The 21247-nt window shown below is 47.8% G+C and overlaps 1 protein-coding gene across 2 annotated transcripts in view; it reads left to right on the top strand.

Annotated features, from left to right (window-relative positions):
• col14a1a (collagen, type XIV, alpha 1a) overlaps positions 1 to 21247 on the top strand; it is a 245891-nt gene that overhangs the window by 122101 nt on the left and 102543 nt on the right. For both annotated transcript variants that reach the window (XM_078216910.1, XM_078216911.1), the window contains exons 18-23: positions 754 to 807; positions 5150 to 5292; positions 7730 to 7859; positions 11213 to 11335; positions 14345 to 14494; positions 17804 to 17920. In XM_078216910.1, the coding sequence (XP_078073036.1) occupies positions 754 to 807; positions 5150 to 5292; positions 7730 to 7859; positions 11213 to 11335; positions 14345 to 14494; positions 17804 to 17920 (717 nt within the window). The remainder of the gene's footprint in view (positions 1 to 753; positions 808 to 5149; positions 5293 to 7729; positions 7860 to 11212; positions 11336 to 14344; positions 14495 to 17803; positions 17921 to 21247) is intronic.

The raw sequence follows: 21247 nt of genomic DNA, 5'->3' as shown, positions 1-21247 counted from the left end.
AGACAGTGTTAGGGAGGAATCCCAGCGGTTAAGGGGCTCAGCATCAGTAGGCATGGCCGCTAAGGGTGGAGTGACGGAAATCTGGGATGTACGAAGAGATCAGAGTTAGACTAATGCAGAGATCTCGGAGGACATACAGAGATGGAGGAGTGGGGGGGAGGGTGAGAGGCCTTTGAAAAATCTGAAGACAAGGTTGAGAATTGGAAAATTGAGACATTGCTGGAATGGGGTCCATTGTAGATGAGTAAGCAGAGGAGGTGATGTGCGAGCAGGACCCGGTATGTGTTAGGACAGGAGCAGCAGAGCTTTGGATGACCCGGTGGGAGGTCGGCCAGGAGGGAATTGGGATAGTCAGATATGGAGGAAACAAAGAAATGGTGAGGACTTTCCCGTGTACATGCTGGCTGAAACTCCAAGGTTACTTATCGAGTGCAGGACCGTTACTGCTTTGCTTACTTCAGTGGGGCACATTGGGAAAATGAAATAAAGAAGCAACTTAATGGACTGAAAATTGGTTCTGACCCATTTGCAGGCTCGTTAGCAGAGTAGGCCCAAGGCCTTCATTCCCTGCGTGTATTGAATTAATATAAAATTGCATCTACACACGCTGTTAAAAAGCCAATGTCAGTGCATCACTGGGCAAAACTGTTAGAAACACAGCTCTGGTGCTAACTTAGGAAGTAAGATGCATATTCATTGGTTTATCCAGGATGGGACCACATGATTTAGAATTAATTTTATCTTTAATTACAGTTCGGCGGACAACAACAGCAGCTACAACAACAACTCAGAGGCCAACTACAGCCGGTAGGTGATTATTAGCGACCCATTAGTGACCCATTTCCAGGCCCATTAGCAGAATAGGCTCAAGACGCACGGTCTCTGTGTCTATTGGATTAATGGTAAATAATTTCAATAAATTGAAACTGTTCATGTTTCTAACCCTAAGTAAAACATTTCCAAGGATTTATATAAAAATGTCCTCTTGCTTAGTCATCTCTTCATTAAGAGGTTAAATCAATGCAAGTAATTAAGTCATGGGGAGTCATAGAGGTTTACAGCATGGAAACAGGCCCTTCGGCCCAACTTGTCCATGCCACCCTTTTTTTTAAACCACTAAGCTAGTCCCAATTGCCCACGTTTGGTCCATATCCTTCTATACCCATCGTACCCATGTAACTGTCTAAATGCTTTTTAAAAGACAAAATTGTACCTGCCTCTACTACTACCTCTGGCAGCTTGATCCAGACACTCACCACCCTCTGTGTGAAAAGATTGCCCCTCTGGACCCTTTTGTATCTCTCCCCTCTCACCTTAAACCTATGCCCTCTAGTTTTAGACTCCCCTACCTTTGGGAAATGATATTGACTATCTAATTTGTCTATGCCCCTCATTATTTTATAGACCTCTATAAGATCACCCCTCAGCCTTCTACGCTCCAGAGAAAAAGTCCCAGTCTATCCAGCCTCTCCTTATAACTCAAATCATCAAGTCCTGTTAGCATCCTAGTAAATCCTTTCTGCACTTTTTCTAGTTTAATAGTATCCTTTCTATAATAGGGTGACCAGAACTGTTCACAGTATTCCAAGTGTGGCCTTACCAATGCCTTGTACAACTTCGACAAGATGTCCCAACTCCTGTAATCAAGGTTTTGACCGATGAAACCAAGCATGCCGAATGCCTTCTTCACCACTCTGTCCACCTGTGACTCCACTTTCAAGAAGCTATGAACCTGTACCCCAAGATCTCTTTGTTCTATAACTCTCCCCAACGCCCTATCATTAACTGAATAAGTCCTGCCCTGGTTCGATCTACCAAAATGCATCACCATGCATTTATCTAAATTAAACTTAAGACTTCCAACACCTCCTTCTCTGTTATATGTACACTCCTCAAGACATCACTATTTATTTCCTCCAGCCTATTTATTTCCCCAAGTTCCCTAACATCCATGCCTTTCTCAATAGTAAGTACGGATGAGAAATATGCATTTAGGATCTCGCCCTTCTCTTGTGGATCCACACATAGATGACCTTGTTGATCCTTAAGAGGCCCTATTCTCTCCCTTGTTACTCTTTTGCCCTCTTTGGATTCTCCTTTGCCTTATCTGCCAAAGCAATCTCGTATCCCCTTTTTGCCCTCCTGATTTCTCTCTTAACTCTACTTCCATACCCTCTATACTCTTCAAGGGATCCACTTGATCCCAGCTGCCTATGCATGTCATGTGCCTCCTTCTTCTTCTTGACCAGGGCCTCAATATCCCGAGTCATCCAGGGTTCCCTACTTCTACCAGCCTTGCCCGTCACTCTAAGAGGAATGTGCTTACCTTGAACCCTGGTTAACACACTTTTGAAAGTCTCCCATTTACCAGACGTCCCTTTGCCTTCCCACAGACTCCCCCAATTAAGTTTTGGAAGTTCCTGTCTGATACCAGGGGGTTGGAGTTTAAGAGCCGTGGGGTTATGCTGCAACTGTACAGGACCTTGGTGAGACCACATTTGGAATATTGTGTGCAGTTCTGGTCACCTCACTATAAGAAGGATGTGGAAGCGCTGGAAAGAGTGCAGAGGAGATTTACCAGGATGGTGCCTGGTTTGGAGGGTAGGTCTTATGAGGAAAGGTTGAGGGAGCTGGGGCTGTTCTCTCTGGAGCGGAGGAGGCTGAGGGGAGACTTAATAGAGGTTTATAAAATGATGAAGGGGATAGATAAAGTGAACGTTCAAAGACTATTTCCTCGGGTGGATGGAGCTATTACAAGGGGGCATAACTATAGGGTTCATGGTGGGAGATATAGGAAGGAGATCAGAGGTAGGTTCTTTACACAGAGAGTGGTTGGGGTGTGGAATGGACTGCCTGCAGTGATAGTGGAGTCAGACACTTTAGGAACATTTAAGCGGTTATTGGATAGGCACATGGAGCACACCAGGATGATAGGGAGTGGGATAGCTTGATCTTGGTTTCAGATAAAGCTCGGCACAACATCGTGGGCCAAAGGGCCTGTTCTGTGCTGTACTGTTCTATGGTCACTGGTCCCAAAGTGATCCCTCACTAACACTTCTGTCACCTGCCCTTCCTCATTTCCCAAGAGGAGGTCAAGTTTTGCCCCCTCTCTAGTCGGGCCATCCACATACTGAATGAGAAATTCCTCCTGAATACACTCAACAAATGTTTCTCCATCCAACCCTCCAGTTATGGCTGTCCCAGTCAATATTGGGAAAGTTAAAATCCCCTGCTATTACCACCCTATTTTTCTTGGAGCTATCTGTAATCTGCTTACATATTTGCTCCTCAATTTCCCGCTGACTATTTGCGGGCCTATAGTACAATCCTATCAAAGTGATTTCCCCCTTCTTATATCTCAGTTCTACCCATACAGACTCAGTGGCTGATCCCTCGGATATATCCCCTCTCAGTACTGCCGTGATGTTTTCCCTAATCAAAAGTGCAACTCCCTCTCCTCTCTTACCTCCTGTTCTTTCCTATAGCATCTGTATCCTGGAACATTGAGCTGCCAGTCCTGTCCCTCCCTTAGCCATGTTTCAGTAATTGCTAAAATATCCCAGTCCCACGTACCCATCCATGCCCTGAGTTCATCTGCCTTGCCCGTCAGGCCTCTTGCATTGAAATAAATGCAGTTTAATCTGGACTTCCCTTGCTCTCTGCTCTGCTTTTGCCTGACCTGTCTGGCACTCGGATTACTGACACTGCCTTTACTATCTAATGTGCTCTCTTTAACTTCTGTGCTGTTCTCAACCTTCTCTCCTGTCTCCCTACTGCTTTGGATCCCACCCCCCTGCCAAACTAGTTTAAACCCTCCCAATGTTTTCTTCAAGAGTGTTATTCATAGAATTTTACAGTATAGATACAAGCCACTCCACCCTAATAATGCTCCCCCCTCCTAACTCTTTTCATATTGCATCGATTCCTTCCTCCCCTAGTATCTACACTATTCACCTCAACCGCCCCTCGTGGTCACCAGTTCCACATTCTCATCACTCTCTGATGGAGAGATTTCGCCTGAATTCCTTATTGGATTATTTTGTGACAAATTTATATTTTTGAGATATTTTTCTTGGATTCAGAACCTTGGAGCACTCCCTCCTGGCCAACCAGAATACAGTATGGGAGTGATCTTGAGCCTGTGCTCTCCATTCACGGGAATGGCGAGGGGGTGGGGGAAGGGGGGGGGTGGTGGGGGAAGGGGGGGGTGGGGGAAGGGGGGGGTGGCTCAAAATCCAGCGAACGCGGAAATCTCATATCTCGCCGGCAAGATTAACGATTTCTGATTTTCCTCTCCCTCTCGCCGGCAACGTGATCAGATTCAGACCCACAAAGGGTGAACGCCACATCTTAATGTATTTTAATCAATTTAATTATCATTAACAGCCCTCTCCCCCAACCTTCATTCCCCCCGAGCAATATTTTCAAACCATGCTGACATGACATCACGTTTGCAATAGGTTCACCCAGACGTGAGCCTATTCACGTGGGGATCTCCCTGGGGTATAAAAGTGAGTGTAGACCCTGGGGAAGTGGGACATGGCTCGCCTGTGCCAAGGGGCAGTGACAGGGGCAGACCTGAGTGGGAGCCTCATGGCGGGAGGGGGGTGGTGGGGGGTTAATTTATTTGTGTTGGGGAGCGGATGAGGAAGCTGTGGGGTTGCCAGTGTTGACTGTTTGCGTTACAGCACAAAGGGCGGCACGCCGGCACAGTGGTTATAACTGCTGCCTCACAGCGCCAGGGACCCAGGTTCAATTCCCGGCTCGGGTCACTGTCTGTGCAGATTTTGCACATTCTCCCCGTGTCTGCGTGGGTTTCCTCCGGGTGCTCCGGTTTCCTCCCACAGTCTGAAAGACGTGCTGGTTAGGGTGCATTGGCCGTGCTAAATTTTCCCTCAGTGTACCCAAACAGGTGCCGGAGTGTGGCGACGAGGGAATTTTTACAGTAACTTCATTGCATTGTTAATGTAAGCCTACTTGTGACACTAATAAATAAACTTTAGATGAGAATTATTCTGCTGATTCACAGATTTTTACTTGTGGTTATTATTCTAAAAAAGAGAACTTATAAACTAATGATTTAAAAGGGCATATATAATTATCAGAAAACCGCTCTAATTTCCAGTTTGCTATGATTTGTTTGATCTAGTTATTCGATCTGGAATAAGAAATCTGGATGTGGGGGATGAAACCACATTTAGCCTCCACGTATCTTGGGATCCTGCTGACTCCCTCGTTACACAGTACAGAGTGTCCTACGTAACTCTTAAGGGGGATCGTGCAGAGGAAGCGGTAAGCATGGTCTGTATAAGTTTCTGCACATTTTATTAGGAGTGGGAGTGCCGTTTGCAAAATGTAAGGTAAATTACAATGGAAAATTGGGGAACAGCTGGATACATTTAACTGCTGCCCTAATTGACCGATTACCACCTGTCCTGGAAACTGGTAAAACCCCTCAAAATAGGGGAAACTGGTAAAACCCGTGAGTTATTTACAAAGGAAGAGAGTAGCTAAAGTGAGTGTTGTTCCCTTAGAGGGTGCGACTAGGGAATTGAGAATGGGAAACAAAGAAATGACAGAAGCGTTGAACGGATATTTTGTGTCAGTCTTCACTGTAGAAAGCACAAAGAACATCGCAAGATTACTTGAAAATCACTGGAATTTATTCAAGACTGAGTAAGAATTTTCATTAACAAGGCAGTCGAGAGTTATGGGGGACAGGCAGGCATGTGGAGTTGATGTCACAATCAGATCAGCCAAGATCTTATTGAATGATGGAAGGCCGAATGGCCTGCTCCAGTTCCAATTTCTTGTGTCCTTGTGTTTTTAAAACAAAGTAAAAGGAGCAAAAGTGACATCAGGAAAAAACCTTTTATGCAGCGAGTGCCTCAGGTCTGGAATGTACTGTCTGGGAGTGTGGTGGAGACAGATTCACACAGCGAGTGGTTAGGATCTGGATTGCACTGTCTGCGAGTGTGGTGGAGACAGATTCACACAGCGAGTGGTTAGGATCTGGATTGCACTGTCTGGGAGTGTGGTGGAGACAGATTCACACAGCGAGTGGTTAGGATCTGGAATGCGCTGTCTGCGAGTGTGGTGGAGACAGATTCACACAGCGAGTGGTTAGGATCTGGAATGCGCTGTCTGCGAGTGTGGTGGAGACAGATTCACACAGCGAGTGGTTAGGATCTGGATTGCACTGTCTGCGAGTGTGGTGGAGACAGATTCACACAGCGAGTGGTTAGGATCTGGAATGCACTGTCTGCGAGTGTGGTGGAGACAGATTCACACAGCGAGTGGTTAGGATCTGGAATGCACTGTCTGAGAGTGTGGTGGAGACAGATTCACACAGCGAGTGGTTAGGATCTGGAATGCACTGTCTGAGAGTGTGGTGGAGACAGATTCACACAGCGAGTGGTTAGGATCTGGAATGTTCTGTCTGCGAGTGTGGTGGAGACAGATTCACACAGCGAGTGGTTAGGATCTGGATTGCACTGTCTGACATATCATAACCTGTGATTGTCCCTCTCTCCACTTGCACTGTCTGTACCTGTAAAGACTTGATTAGCTGTAAAGACTCGCATTACAACCATTATCTTGCAACTGTCTCTTTGCCTATATATGTCGTGTTTGTGAACCCACCTCTCCACTCATCTGGTGAAGGAGCATAAACCTTTTGGACTTTAACCTGGTGTTGTGAGACTTCTTACTATGCCCACCCTAGTCCCACCGGCATCTCTACATCAACCTTATAAAAAGAAGCATTTTTATAGCATTTCTTCATAGACTCACTTCAAAGCATCAATAACCAATTTAACCTGTCATTCCAATTGTAAAAATGAAGGCAACATGCTGTGATAATGGAAGGTTGTGAAATCAGTCTTGCAGCACACATCTGGTAATAATAGGCCTCAGGCTTATGTTAACAGACAGAGGGAAACGGCAAGCAATGATTTAAAAAATATTCCACACAGTTTTTCAAAGATTAATAGGAGAAGACCTAAAATGCATGAACAGATTGATGATTGCTTTTGACAAGTTTGAATTCCTCTTGAAAGCTCTATTGATAGTTCCGATGAATTTATGCACTTTTTATGCACACTCATGTCCGCTGTTAACAATCCCAAAGGACACCTCACCTCTCCGGGACCATGTCTAAAGGGGTACCTTACCTTTCCAAAGGACGCCGCAATGTTTAGTCCTGCTCCTCCCAGGTCTAATCTGCACAAGTTGTGTTTCCCACTCCCGGCCAACTAAAATCAAACATTCATGGAGGCGGTTGCTGTTTCATATGGGCTGCTGCTTCCACGAAACGCGCATGTGCAAATCCCAACCCAGGTCAACCCCTCCCTGAAAATGGTAGATGCCATGTTCTGGGCGGGACTTGCATATTTTGGTCTCTTCCGCCATTTCCGCAGCATTGGAAAGGTTCATTGCAAAGAATCAGGCCAGAGTTAACGTTCCAGATCGATGAACTTTTTATTGATTTTATTTGTTCTTATTCAGATTTCCAGCAGTATTATGCCTAAATAACTTAACACAATATAAATACATGTGCAATGCCTTGGACAAGCTTTTGACCACCTGTCCTGATATCTTCTCCTTTGCCTGATTTGTGTGGCTGGGATATTTTGCTTTGTTAAAGGTGCTATATAAATGTAGGCTTCTGTGTGTATGTTGTGATGTGCGGTGCTACAGCAGAGTTTACTGACGGCCCGTTTTTACCCAGGTGATAGTCCCCGGAAGGCAGAATGAGCTTCTTCTCCAGCCTCTCCTGTCAGACACTTGGTATCGAATTTCTGTGACCCCGCTCTATCCAGATGGAGAAGGCAGCCCACTCGTTGTTAATGGCAAGACTTGTAAGTGAAAGAATTATTTGTGCTTATTTGACATGATCTTATCGTTTAGTTAAAGTTTATTCATTAGTAGGCTGACATTAACACCGCAATGAAGTTACTGTGAAAATCCCCGAATTGCCACACTGCCTGTTCGGGTACACTGAGGGAGAATTTAGCACGGCCAATGCACCTAACCCACATGTCCTTCAGACTGTGGGAAGAAACCAGAGCACCCGGAGGAAACCCACGCAGATACGAGGAGAATGTGCAAACTCCGCACAGACAGTGACCCAAGCCAAGAATCGAACCAGGGTCCCTGGCACCGTGAGGGAGCTGTGCTAACCACTGTGCCACCCTGTTGAATGGCTGTAAGAGGTTTGAGAGGCCACATGGCCTATTCCTGATCCCATTTCCTTTGGCCATTGGAACAGTGACCCTCCTGGTGCACAAGAATGCAATATTTTTATTCATTCATTGTATCTCAGGGTCTTGGCAAGGTCACCACTTATTGACTTTTAAAAATTTATTCATGGATGTGGGCGTCGCTGGCTGGCCAGCATTTATTGCCCATCCCGAGTTCCCCTTGTTCTGAGGGCAGTTGAGAGTCAACCACATTGCTGTGGCTCTGGAATCCCATGTAGGCCAGACCAGGTAAGGACAGCAGATTTCCTTCCCTAAAGGACATTAGTGAACCCGATGGGTTTCTCCGCCAATTGACATTGGCTCCATGGTCACCACTAGACTTTAAATTCCAGAAATATTTATTCAGTTCAAATTTCATAATCTGCCGCGATGGGATTTGTACCTGGGTCCCCAGATCTTGCCTTGGGTCTTTGGATTACTAGTCCAGTGACAATACCGCTATGCCACTGCCTTCCCCTAAGCAGGGATCTGCCCCCTAATTGCCCCGAGAGAGATGGTGGTGAACTGCTCTCTTGATAACTGAGTGACTTGCTAGACCATTTCAGAGGCAATTAAGAGTCAACCACATTGCTGTGAGTCTCCAGTCACACGTAGGCCAGACCGGGGAAGGACATTAGTGAACCAGATTGGATTTTACAGACAATTTGGTAGTTTCATGATCGCTAACTATTTAATTCAGTTTTATCTATTTCACTGAATGTGAACTTCCCAGTTGCTGGGGTGGGATTTGAACCCATGTCTCTGGAGCACGAGTCCAGGCCCCTGGATTTCCCAGACCAGGAAAATAATCACTGTGCAGCCTTACCTGATAAACCGACTTCATTTCAGGAGAATTGCCAACCCTATATGGCGTGGGCTCACTTCCAGCCGGATTTCTTATCCTGATTACCCGGGCCTCCACATTCCACTTGGAGAAGGAATGAAAGAACAGGATGTCTATATATATATATATATAGAGAGAGAGAGAGAGAGGGAGAGAGAGAGGGAGAGAGAGAGGGAGAGAGAGAGAGAACAAGAGCAGTGAAGAAAGGAAAGGCAAGAGATAAAGTAAGAAATGACCCAGTGTCCCGAGATTTTTTACGGAGAAGACAGGGTCTCATCTGACAGATGGCATCTCTAACAGTGCGGCACTCCCTCAGTACTGACCCTCTGACAGTGCGGCACTCCCTCAGTACTGACCCTCTGACAGTGCAGCACTCCCTCAGTGCTGACCCTCTGACAGTGTGGCACTCCCTCAATACTGACCCTCTGACAGTTCAGCACTCTCTCAGTACTGACCCTCTGACAGTGCAGCACTTCCTCAGTACTGACCCTCTGACAGTGCAGCACTTCCTCAGTACTGACCCTCTGACAGTGCAGCACTTCCTCAGTACTGACCCTCTGACAGTGCGGCTCTCCCTCAGTACTGACCCTCTGACAGTGCGGCACTCCCTCAGTACTGACCCTCTGACACTTCAGCACTCCCTCAGTACTGACCCTCTGACAGTGCGCCACTCTCTCAGTACTGACCCTCTGACAGTGCAGCACTCCCTCAGTACTGACCCTCTGACAGTGCAGCACTCCCTCAGTACTGACCCTCTGACAGTGTGGCACTCCCTCAATACTGACCCTCTGGCAGTTCAGCACTCTCTCAGTACTGACCCTCTGACAGTGCAGCACTTCCTCAGCACTGACCCTCTGACAGTGCAGCACTCCCTCAGTACTGATCCTCTGACAGTGCGGCTCTCCCTCAGCACTGACCCTCTGACAGTGCAGCACTCCCTCAGTACTGACCCTCTGACAGTGCAGCACTCCCTCAGCACTGACCCTCTGACACTTCAGCACTCCCTCAGTACTGACCCTCTGACAGTGCGCCACTCTCTCAGTACTGACCCTCTGACAGTGCAGCACTCCCTCAGTACTGACCCTCTGACAGTGCAGCACTCCCTCAGTACTGACCCTCTGACAGTGTGGCACTCCCTCAATACTGACCCTCTGGCAGTTCAGCACTCTCTCAGTACTGACCCTCTGACAGTGCAGCACTTCCTCAGCACTGACCCTCTGACAGTGCAGCACTCCCTCAGTACTGATCCTCTGACAGTGCGGCTCTCCCTCAGTACTGACCCTCTGACAGTGCGGCTCTCCCTCAGCACTGACCCTCTGACAGTGCAGCACTCCCTCAGTACTGACCCTCTGACAGTGCAGCACTCCCTCAGCACTGACCCTCTGACAGTGCAGCACTCCCTCAGTACTGACCATCTGACAGTGCAGCACTCCCTCAGTACTGACCCTCTGACAGTGCGGCACTCCCTCAGTACTGACCCTCTGACAGTGCGGCACTCCCTCAGCACTGACCCTCTGACAGTGCAGCACTCCCTCAGTACTGACCCTCTGACAGTGCAGCACTCCCTCAGCACTGACCCTCTGACAGTGCAGCACTCCCTCAGTACTGACCCTCTGACAGTGCAGCACTCCCTCAGTACTGACCCTCTGACAGTGCGGCACTCCCTCAGTACTGACCCTCTGACAGTGCGGCACTCCCTCAGTACTGACCCTCTGACAGTGCAGCACTCCCTCAGTACTGACCCTCTGACAGTGCAGCACTCCCTCAGCACTGACCCTCTGACAGTGCGGCACTCCCTCAGTACTGACCCTCTGACAGTGCAGCACTCCCTCAGCCTTCATCTTCTGCACAAACCTCTGGGCTGGAATTCTCTGGCCTCGCCCGCGGCTGTGATTCTCCAGTCATGCTGCAGTGAATGGAGATTTGGCTGAGCGCCAAATTCTCCGTTCTCGCTGGCAGCGAGGGTGGGGCGTGCGAGACTGGAGAATTCTGGCCAAGGAGCAGGACTTGAACCTGTGCCTTTCTGACTCACTGAGCCAATCAGAATCCAATGGATTTAATAGATTATTAAATTGAAGGCACGATTGGAAAGAAATGAAATGATTAATGACGATGGTTTTTGTTGTAGTGCCCCTTTCTGGACCAAGCAACCTGCGTGTCTCTGAGGAGTGGTACAACCGTTTCCGAATTCGATGGGCCTCGCCACCGTCAGCGACAATGGGCTACCGAGTGGTCTACACATCCGCCTCGGGTATTGCATTCTCATTATTGATCAGTGTTATTCTTATGCTTATATCTTTTCCCAAGAATTGCTGTCCCCAGCAGGATTTGCGCTGATAATGTTGAGTCATTTCCGTGAATCTTTTCACTGTGCACAGTTTTGGGCTGAAACTTTTGGTACTTCCTGCTGGCGGGATCTTGTAGTCCCGCCCCCCCCTCCCCTCGCCACCTATGGTGGGTTCCCTGGCGGTTTGGCTGGCAAACAACGTAAATGGCCATTGACTTTGGCAAGACCAGGAGACCTTGCTGCGGCCAATAGGGAGTCGCATCCGCCGTTGGAAAACCCAGCACAGGCGTCCAGAAAATCCTGAGCTTGTTCTCCTTACCCAAGGAGGGATATACTTTACTTAGAAGGAGTGCAAGGAAGACCAGTCCCTGGGATTGTAGGAGTGTCCAACCAGGAAAGATCCGAGTGGATTGGGTCTTTATTCTCTCGAGGTTAGAAGATGCAGGTGGTGATTGAAATGTATAGAATTCTAAGAGGGATTTTCAGGTTAGAGGCTCAGCTGTTGTTTCCCCCGGCTGGAGAGTCTAGAACCGGAGATATAGGCCGGAATTGTCTGGCCATTGATGGCGGTGGCTTTCTCTGGTCCCGTCGGCCGCCCGCCCCCTGCGGCGGGTTTCCCGGCGGTGTGGGGTGCGAGCAATGAGAAATCCCATCGACGGTGACAGGACTGGAGAATCCCACCACCAGCGAATGGCACGTCGCTTCCCGCTGCCGAGAAACACGCGGCTGGGAGGCCGGCGAATCCCGCCCATTGTCTCAGAATAAGGGAATCATTTATTCAGGACTGAGGTGAAGAGAAACTCCTTCACTCAGAGGGTTGTGAATCTTTGGAATTCTCCACCCCAAGGGCTGTGGATGGCCTGTTGCTGAGTGTTAAAATACAAGGATCAGTAACGTTTTGCTGACTGTGTGATGGGGGGATTGTGTTGGAAGGTGGAGTTAGGGTAGAATTTCAGCTATGAACTTATTGAAAAGTGAACCAGACTTGAGGGACTGTATCATCGACTATTTCCACTGTTCTTATGTGAAACATATATTACCCCAGCTTTAGATATAGTTATCACTAATACTATATCTGCTGCAGTGTACCCTGACAGTCCACTGCTATTCTAACCTGCCGACCAGCTACTCAGTATACATGAATATTTGAGTTCCCTGCAGCCAAGAGTAAATCTATTGCTTGTTTATCAAAAACAGGAGAATTAGAAAACTAAAAGTCAATTCCCATTTTTGCCTTTAATATTTTATCAAAACTTAACGGGGGGCAATTTTATGCTAAAGCCTTCCTGTCGGTGAAACTCTCAGGATCAGGGTTTGCATCCTGTACAATTTTGCCCGATGTTCAAGTCAGTTTTGGGCTGTGTGCAAAAACCAACATTCCCAACCTGATTGCCCGGGACTGCGTCTGCCTGGGAAGTCAGGTTAGAATGAATCCTGGCTCTGCACTAATACCTCCGCTACCTTCCCTTAGACTTTTCTTGAGTGGGTTGTTAAAAATGTTTGCCAGGCGAGATTTGAGATCGTAGCTGACCCTGTTTAAAACAGCCCCACTCCTTGCGTTCTGCTGAATTCCTGATGCGTTCCCAGCTACCTGGTTCCATTTAATGATGGACATAAAGAAGGTATTTCGATCTCAGCAGAGACAATAAATAGAAGAAATATAAACTCCCAGTTATTTGCTAAAGGAATTAAATCCTGAGGTTTAAAACTGAAGAATTTTACTATACAAGAATCAACAAAGCAAACACTAAATAGTATCTAACCTAGAGTCTCATTTTCATACAGGCAAGTTGTGGTTAAGCACCTAAACTGCCCAATAAATGGCAGATACAACTAAGGTGGATCTTATGAATGGGTTTCACTTAAATCTTAGTGACCACAGTGAGTCACAGAGTCCTTCAAACTCTGTTTTTCTCCTGACGAATTTCAAGTGCTCTCCTTTTGGGAGCTAGTCTGACCCATGACCCAACAGCAGCACACAACCAACTTGAGTTCCACCAGCACAGTCTTCAGCACAAGTGCCACATGTCTGCAACACCTCCTCAACTCGGTCTGGATGGATTGGACACACCGATGTTACATTTCAGTTCCAGGAACAGGTGCAGCAACTTATTCTCAGTTTCTGGATCTAACCTCTTGTCCTTGAGTATTCTTCAGCTCGTCTATTCTGCTGCAGTGGATTCAGGAACTTCTGCGTCCTTTTATATCTTTAACAAAGGTTTAGTTTCAAATTCCAAATTTCCGATTTCATATCTGTGCTGCCCTTTTCTGCTTTCCTTTCAGTTTGCGTTTCAGTTCCATTTCTGTTTTGAGGCAGAGTCTGCCCTGAAAACACGCAAATTATATTTAAAAATGCAAATTCCCTCATAAAAGACATGGAGGCAAAATGCTGCAGATGTTGGAAATCTGAAATAAAAGCTGAAAATGCAGGAAAACCTGGGGCAGGACAGGCAGCTTTGGTGGAAGGAGTTAGCAACAGAACTGCTGCTTAACCAGTGATCGCTAGTTACTGATACTCAAAAGAGGATTACATCTCCTCGAATGTTTGTTAGGACTGCTGCCAGGGACCAGGGTTCGATTCCCGGCTTGGGTCACTGTCTGGGTGGAGTCTGTACCTTCTCTCTGTGGGTTTCCTCCCACAGTCCGAAAGACGTGCTGGTTAGGCGCTAAATTCTCCCTCAGTGTTACCCGAACGGGTGTCGGAGTGCAGCGACTCTGGGATTTTCACAGTAACTTCATTGCAGTGTTAATGTAAGCCTACTTGTGACTTATAAATAAACTTAAACGAAACAATAAGATCGTGTCAAATGAACACAAATAATTATTTCACTTACATGTCGTGTAAGCCTACTTGTGACACTAATAAATAAACTTTTTAGATTGCACTCTGGACTGACATTCAGGAAGGGGAAAGTCTAACCGTTAGGAACCATTAAACTGTGAATATTTTTGTGTATTTTTGTTTGAATTCAGCACCGGGTCCGACACTGGATACGTTTGTGGGAGATGATGTGAACACAATGGTTATCCTGAATCTGCTCAGTGGCACTGAATATATCGTCAAACTCTTTGCCACGTACTCCACTGGTTCCAGTGATGCCCTCGTTGGAAAAGCCAAGACCCGTAAGATCCATTTTCAGTTGGCCTCAGTACCGTCAACGCTATTGCTTTCCATAAAGTTTAATCTGGATCCAGTGTTAGAACATAGAACAGTACAGCACAGAACAGGCCCTTCGGCCCACGTTGTTGTGCCGAGCTTTGTCTGAAACCCAGATCAAGCTATTTCCTCCCTATCATCCTGGTGTGCTCCATGTGCCTATCCAATAGCTTCTTAAATGTTCCTAAAGTTTCTGACTCCACTATCCCTGCAGGCAGTCCATTCCACACCCCAACCACTCTCTGAGTAAAAAACCTACCTCGGACATCCTTCCTATATCTCCCACCATGAACCCTATAGTTATGCCCCCAAGTTACCGCTCCATTCACCCGAGGAAATAGTCTTTGAACGTTCACTCTATCTATCCCCCTCATCATCTTATAAACCTCTATCAAGTCTCCTCTCAACCTCCTCCGCTCCAAAGAGAAAAGCCCAAGTTCCCTCAACCTTTCCTCATAAATGATGCAATGATATTGTCGCTGGACTCATAATCCAGAGACCCAGGGTAATGCTCTGGGGACCCGGTTCGAATCCCGCCTCGGCAGATGGTGAAATTTGAATTCAGTAAAAATGTGGAATTAAGAATCTACTGATGACCATGAAACCTTTGTTGATTGTCGGAAAACCCCATCTGGTTCACTGATGCCCTTTAGGGAGGGAAATCTGCTGAATTTACCTGGTCTGGCCTCCATGTGACTCCAGAGCCACAGCAATGTGGTTGACTCTCAACTGCCCTCCGAAATTGGTAATTAGGGATGGGTAACAGATGCTGGTCCAGCCAGCGGCCCACGTCCCATGAAAGAATGAATAAAATCCCAGCGTGTTCCAAATTTTGTCAAATAGATAATGAATTCCCTTCTTGCTCGCTGTCTTGTAGTTCCTCCAAGAAGGGACACTGTGAGAAGAAAGGAGAGATTCCCCCATCTTCCCCTCCCTGTTGCTGAAGTTAGAACTCTTAACACTTAGGATAAGGGGCAGCAAATTTAAAACAGAGTTGAGGAGAAACTACTTCTCCCAAAGGCTTGTGAATCTGTGGAATTCGCTCCCCCAAAGTGCGGTGGATGCTGGGACAGTGAGTAAATTTAAGGAGGAGTTAGACAGATTTTTAATTGGTAATGGGTTGAAGGGTTATGGGGAGAAGGCAGCAAAATGGGGATGAGGAGCATATCAGCCATGATCGAATGGCAGAGCGGACTCGATGGGCCGAATGGCCTAATTCTGCTCCTATATTTTATGAACTTGAATTTACCCGCAGTGTTATAATTGTTGCACTCAGCCAGTTGAATGGCAGTTTCTGAGGTAGAAGCTCTGGTTTTCCTCAACAGAATGAGTGGCAGTTTGGGAATCAGACTCAAACCATCAGGCAGCACAGAAAGAGGCTATTCGGCCTGTCCGGCAGGTGCTGGCTCCAGTCCCCTGTCCCTGCCCCCAGTGCCCTGCAATTCTTTTCCTTTGATGCAATTCTCCTTTTGAAAGTTACTGTTCCAGCTGCTGTGGGAAATGTGGCCATTTGCAATTCAATATTTCTTAATTCCCATCCGGCTGAGATGTATTTAACATTGCAGCTATTTGGAGGAGGGGGTTACAGGTGAGGCTGCAGCTGGCTATGTTTATGGGGGTGTAGAGGATGGGTGTCCGTTCACTGCATCAGTTCATTCAGGTTCCATGTTGCAGTGACTTCATCATCCGATCATTCCAAAAGTCACTGCCAGTGCTGCTCCTGGCTTTGTGGGTAACATTCTCGGTTCACGTCACACTCCAGTGAGTGCTGCACTGTCAGAGGGTCAGTGCTGAAGGACTGCTGCACACTCAGAGGGTCATTACTGAGGGAGTGCCACACCTTCAGAGGGTCAGTGCTGAGGGAGTGCCGCACTGTCAGAGGGTCAGTGCTGAGGGAGTGCCGCACTGTCAGAGGGTCAGTACTGAGGGAGTGGCGCACTGTCAGAGGGTCATTACTGAGGGAGTGCCTCACTGTCAGAGGGTCATTACTGAGGGAGTGCCGCACTGTCAGAGGGTCAGTACTGAGGGAGTGCCACACTGTCAGAGGGTCAGTACTGAGGGAGTGCCGCACTGTCAGAGGGTCAGTGCTGAGGGAGTGCCACACTGTCAGAGGGTCAGTGCTGAGGGAGTGCCGCATTGTCAGAGGGTCAGTGCTGAGGGAGTGCCGCACTGTCAGAGGGTCAGTACTGAGGGAGTGGCGCACTGTCAGAGGGTCAGTACTGAGGGAGTGCCGCACTGTCAGAGGGTCAGTACTGAGGGAGTGCCACACTGTCAAAGGGTCAGTGCTGAGGGTGTGCCGCACTGTCAGAGGGTCAGTACTGAGGGAGTGCCGCACTGTCAGAGGGTCAGTGCTGAGGGAGTGCCACACTGTCAGAGGGTCAGTGCTGAGGGTGTGCCGCACTGTCAGAGGGTCAGTACTGAGGGAGTGCCGCACTGTCAGAGGGTCAGTACTGAGGGAGCACTGCACTGTCAGAGGGTCAGTACTGAGGGAGCACTGCACTGTCAGAGGGTCAGTGCTGAGGGAGCGCTGCACTGTCAGGGGGTCAGTACTGAGGGAGTGCCGCACTGTCAGGGGGTCAGTACTGAGGGAGTGCCGTACTGTCAGAGGGTCAGTACTGAGGGAGTGCTGCACTGTCAGAGGGTCAGTACTGAGGGAGTGCCGCACTGTCAGAGGGTCAGTACTGAGGGAGTGCCGCACTGTCAGAGGGTCAGTACTGAGGGTGTGCCGCACTGTCAGAGGGTCAGTACTGAGGGAGTGCCGCACTGTCGGAGGGTCAGTACTGAGGGAGCACTGCACTGTCAGAGGGTCAGTACTGAGGGAGTGCCGCACTGTCAGAGGGTCAGTACTGAGGGAGTGCCGCACTGTCAGAGGGTCAGTGCTGAGGGAGTGCCGCACTGTCAGAGGGTCAGTACTGAGGGAGTGCTGCATGGTTGGAGATGCTGTCTATCAGATGAAACCTTAAAGGAAGGGGGGCCCTTTTTGCATTATTCAAAATTGGGGTGAGGGAGCTCCCCCAGTTTCCAGAATCTCAGAAGAAGTGTCACTGAAACAAATGGTTTGGTCGTTGTTATTTTTGGGATCTTGCTGTGTACAAAGATTCTGCTGTGTTTCCCCTTGTTACAATGATAGCATCACTTCTAAAATGATGACTCGTTATAGAGCGCTTTGGGACATAAGAGAGAGGAGTGATGGAAATGTCCGTTCTTTCAATGAATGAAGTCTGCCGTCACATTCTATGTGCTGCCGCTAACACTCTTCTCGTTTTCCCCTGCAGTGTACCTCGGTGTGACAAATCTTACCCCATACCAGGTCCGAATGACCAGCATGTGTGCCCATTGGCAGCTGCACAGACACGCCACCACCTACAGAATAGTCATTGAGTCTCTCCGAGGTAAGAACAGGAGGTAAACTTACATGGGCTATATTTGAAGAGGACATCATTTATACACTGACGCACACTGCAGATATAGGAGAGAAGTCAGATATAGTCAGAAGCTTTTTCCCAGGGTGGAAGAGTCAAATACTAGGGGGCACAGGTTTAAGGTGCGAGGGGCAAGGTTTAAAGGAGATGTACGAGGCAAGTTTTTTACATAGAGGATGGTGGGTGCCTGGAACTCGCTGCCGGGGGAGGTAGTGGAAGTAGATACGATAGTAACTTTCAAGGGGCGTCTTGACAAGTACACGAATAGGATGGGAATAAGGGGGATCTGGTCCCCGGAAGGGTAGGGGGTTTTAGTTCAGTTGGGCAGTGTGGTCAGTGCAGGATTGGAGGGCCGAAGGGCCTGTTCCTGTGCTGTAATTTTCTTTGTTCTTTCGACAGAGGATAGTGAAAATAGGAGGTTGTAGATGATAAGGGAGTGGAGTAAGTGGTGGATATAACTTTGTTGGTGATTGAGACAGGAGTGTAGAGCGATTACAAAAACTGACATGGTCAAGAGTGTGGGAAGGTTAATTTTGGGGATTCTTTGGCCAATTTCCACAGAAAGGATTTGGAAAAGAATTTCTTCCTTTGAAGAATCAGACAGCATCGAGAGAGTGAACTCCCCTCCTGTCTGGGTGACTGCAGCTTCAACAATACTCAAGAAACCCGACACCATCCAGACCAAAACAGCCTGCTCGATTAGCACCCATTCACCACCTCCAACATCCTGTGGCACCGACACACGGTGGGAGCAGTGTATGCCATCCGCAGGGTGCACTGCAACGACTCACCAAGGCTCCTTCCAAACCTGTAACCTCTGTCACCTCGATAGACAAGGGGAGCGAACACGTGGGAACGCCACCAAGTGTAGATTTCTTTCCAAATCACTGGAACTATAATTGCCCTTCTTTCATTGTCACTGGATGGAAATCCTGGAACTCCCTCCCTAACAGCAATATGGGGGGCGGTATCTGTATCAGACGGACTGAAGGTGGCTCACTACTGCCTGTCCAAGGAGGGATGGGCAATAAATGATGGCCTAATATGCCAGCAATACCCTCATCCCAAGAATGAATAATGGAAAGATTTGTCCTGTGGCTCTTTAAAGAAATGATCCGCACAGATCCTCCAACTGTTTCCTTTATAAGTTTATATCCAGCTGCCTTCTGATTGGATGCCAGGGTGGCACGGTGGCACAGTGGTTGGCACTGCTGCCTCACAGTGCCAGGGGCCCAGGTTCAATTCCGGCCTTGGGTGGAGTTTGAGTTTGTGTGGCGTTTGCACATTCTCCCCGTGTCTGCGTGGGTTTCCTCCGGGTGCTCCGGTTTCCTCCCACAGTCCAAAAATGTGTGCGGGTTAGGTGGATTGGCCATGCTAAATTGCCGCATAGTATCAGGGGGGCTAGCTAAGATAAATGCATGGGGTTATAGGGATGGGGCCTGGGTGGGATTGTGGTCGGTGCAGACTCGATGGGCCGAATAGCCTCCTTCTGCACTGTAGGGTTTCTGTGTCTGCGTCTGTAGATGAAAGGTGAAGCTGGCAGAATGTTAGACAGGGATCAAGATCAGCATTCATCCACCCTTATTGTTCATAGTAACTTTGAGCTTAATTATATTTGAACAAGTGTTTAGAATGTATACAAGAATCGAACACATGTCAGAGCTGGTTCTCCGAGTGCGACCTCCATCTATTTGCCCTTTAATTATGTGGTGGAAGTTGAATCATTGCCTTGGTCTGAACGTAAGCCAGAAGCCCAGAGAGCTGACACAGCACTTTGTAACAGTGGGGATTGAATTTCTGCTCAGTGGCTATGAATGGATCCAATTCAACACTTTTTGCACCTTTTCATAACATCGGGATGTTTTCACATTGAAGCGTGGATGCTAATTACTCGATACAGAAAAACTCAGTTTCTCCAAAGTGACGATCTGTATTCAGCCGACAAACAGCCGATAAGTTGCTCGGTGCTTCAGTCTGCCCATGCTGGAGCGACAGAGGTGAAGTTATAAAACGGCATCATAATAATAAGCACCGCTGTTAACATTTATCTGCCCTGGAATATTACTCCCCATTTCATCCATGGGTGGCACGGTGGCACAGTGGTTAGCACTGCTGCCTCACAGCGCCAGGGACCCGGATTCGATTTCCAGCTTGGGTCACTGTCTGTGCAGAGTCTGCACGTTCTCCCCATGTCTGTGTGGGTTTCCTCCGGGTGCTCCGGTTTCCTGCCACACTCCAAAGATGTGCGGGTTAGGTGGATTGGCCGTGCTAAATTGATCCTAGTGTTAGGGGAATAGCAAGGTAAATATGTGGGGTAACGGGAAAAGGATCTGGGTGGGATTGTGGTCGGTGCAGGCTCAATGGATCGAATGGCCTCATTCTGCACTGTAGGGATTCTATGATCCAGTATTTGAGCAAACATTTGATATTTTTGGTGGCTACCTTTGGACCATTACAAGTGTCTGTACTGAGCCGCTTTTCATGTGATGAGCTTCCTACAGTGAAGGAATTATAGAGCAAGTAATAGCTCAATTATATTAGCACAGTGTCCGGGAGTCATTGTGCCTTACGGTTGATTGCAACTTAACCTACCTACCTACCGCAGTCTCATTAGATCTCAGCATTCTCCCCTTTATGGTTTGCATATGTTCTGTACAATACTTCAACACAAGGGGGGGAAACGACTGGATTCTACTTTGTTCTTTTGTTTGCCAAAGAAAAGTCTCTCAATGGTTTTCTTTTAAGTTTCTTGGATATAGGAGCAGAGAGTGCCTTGGCAACGCTCCAAAAAGAATTTCCACCAACAAAGCATTCTATAGTGGCTGTATTTTGAGTTTACAGTGGCTGGAATGGGTTGAAGATCAAGTTTCAAATCACTCATTTCATAGAATCAATAAAACATTCAAGTCAATTTAAAACAGAGATGAGGAGGAATTTCTTCAGCCAGAGGGTGGTGAAGAGATCTGTGGAGGCCGGGTCATTGAAATCATAGAAACCCTACAGTACAGAAAGAGGCCATTCGGCCCATCGAGTCTGCACCGACCACAATCCCACCCAGGCCCTACCCCCATATCCTACCTGCTAATCCCTCTAATCTACACATCCCAGGACACTAAGGGGCAATTTTAGCATGGCCAATCAACCTAACCCACACATCTTTGGACTGTGGGAGGAAACCGGAGCACCCGGAGGAAACCCACGCAGACACGAGGAGAATGTGCAAACTCCACACAGACAAGCGGGAATCGAACCCAGGTCCCTGGAGCTGTGAAGCAGCAGTGCTAACCACTGTGCTAC

Source organism: Mustelus asterias, chromosome 7 (genome assembly GCF_964213995.1).
Source record: "Mustelus asterias chromosome 7, sMusAst1.hap1.1, whole genome shotgun sequence".
NCBI lineage: Eukaryota > Metazoa > Chordata > Chondrichthyes > Carcharhiniformes > Triakidae > Mustelus > Mustelus asterias.
Note: the sequence above shows the minus strand (reverse complement) of the source record. Positions and strands in the feature narration are given on the sequence as shown.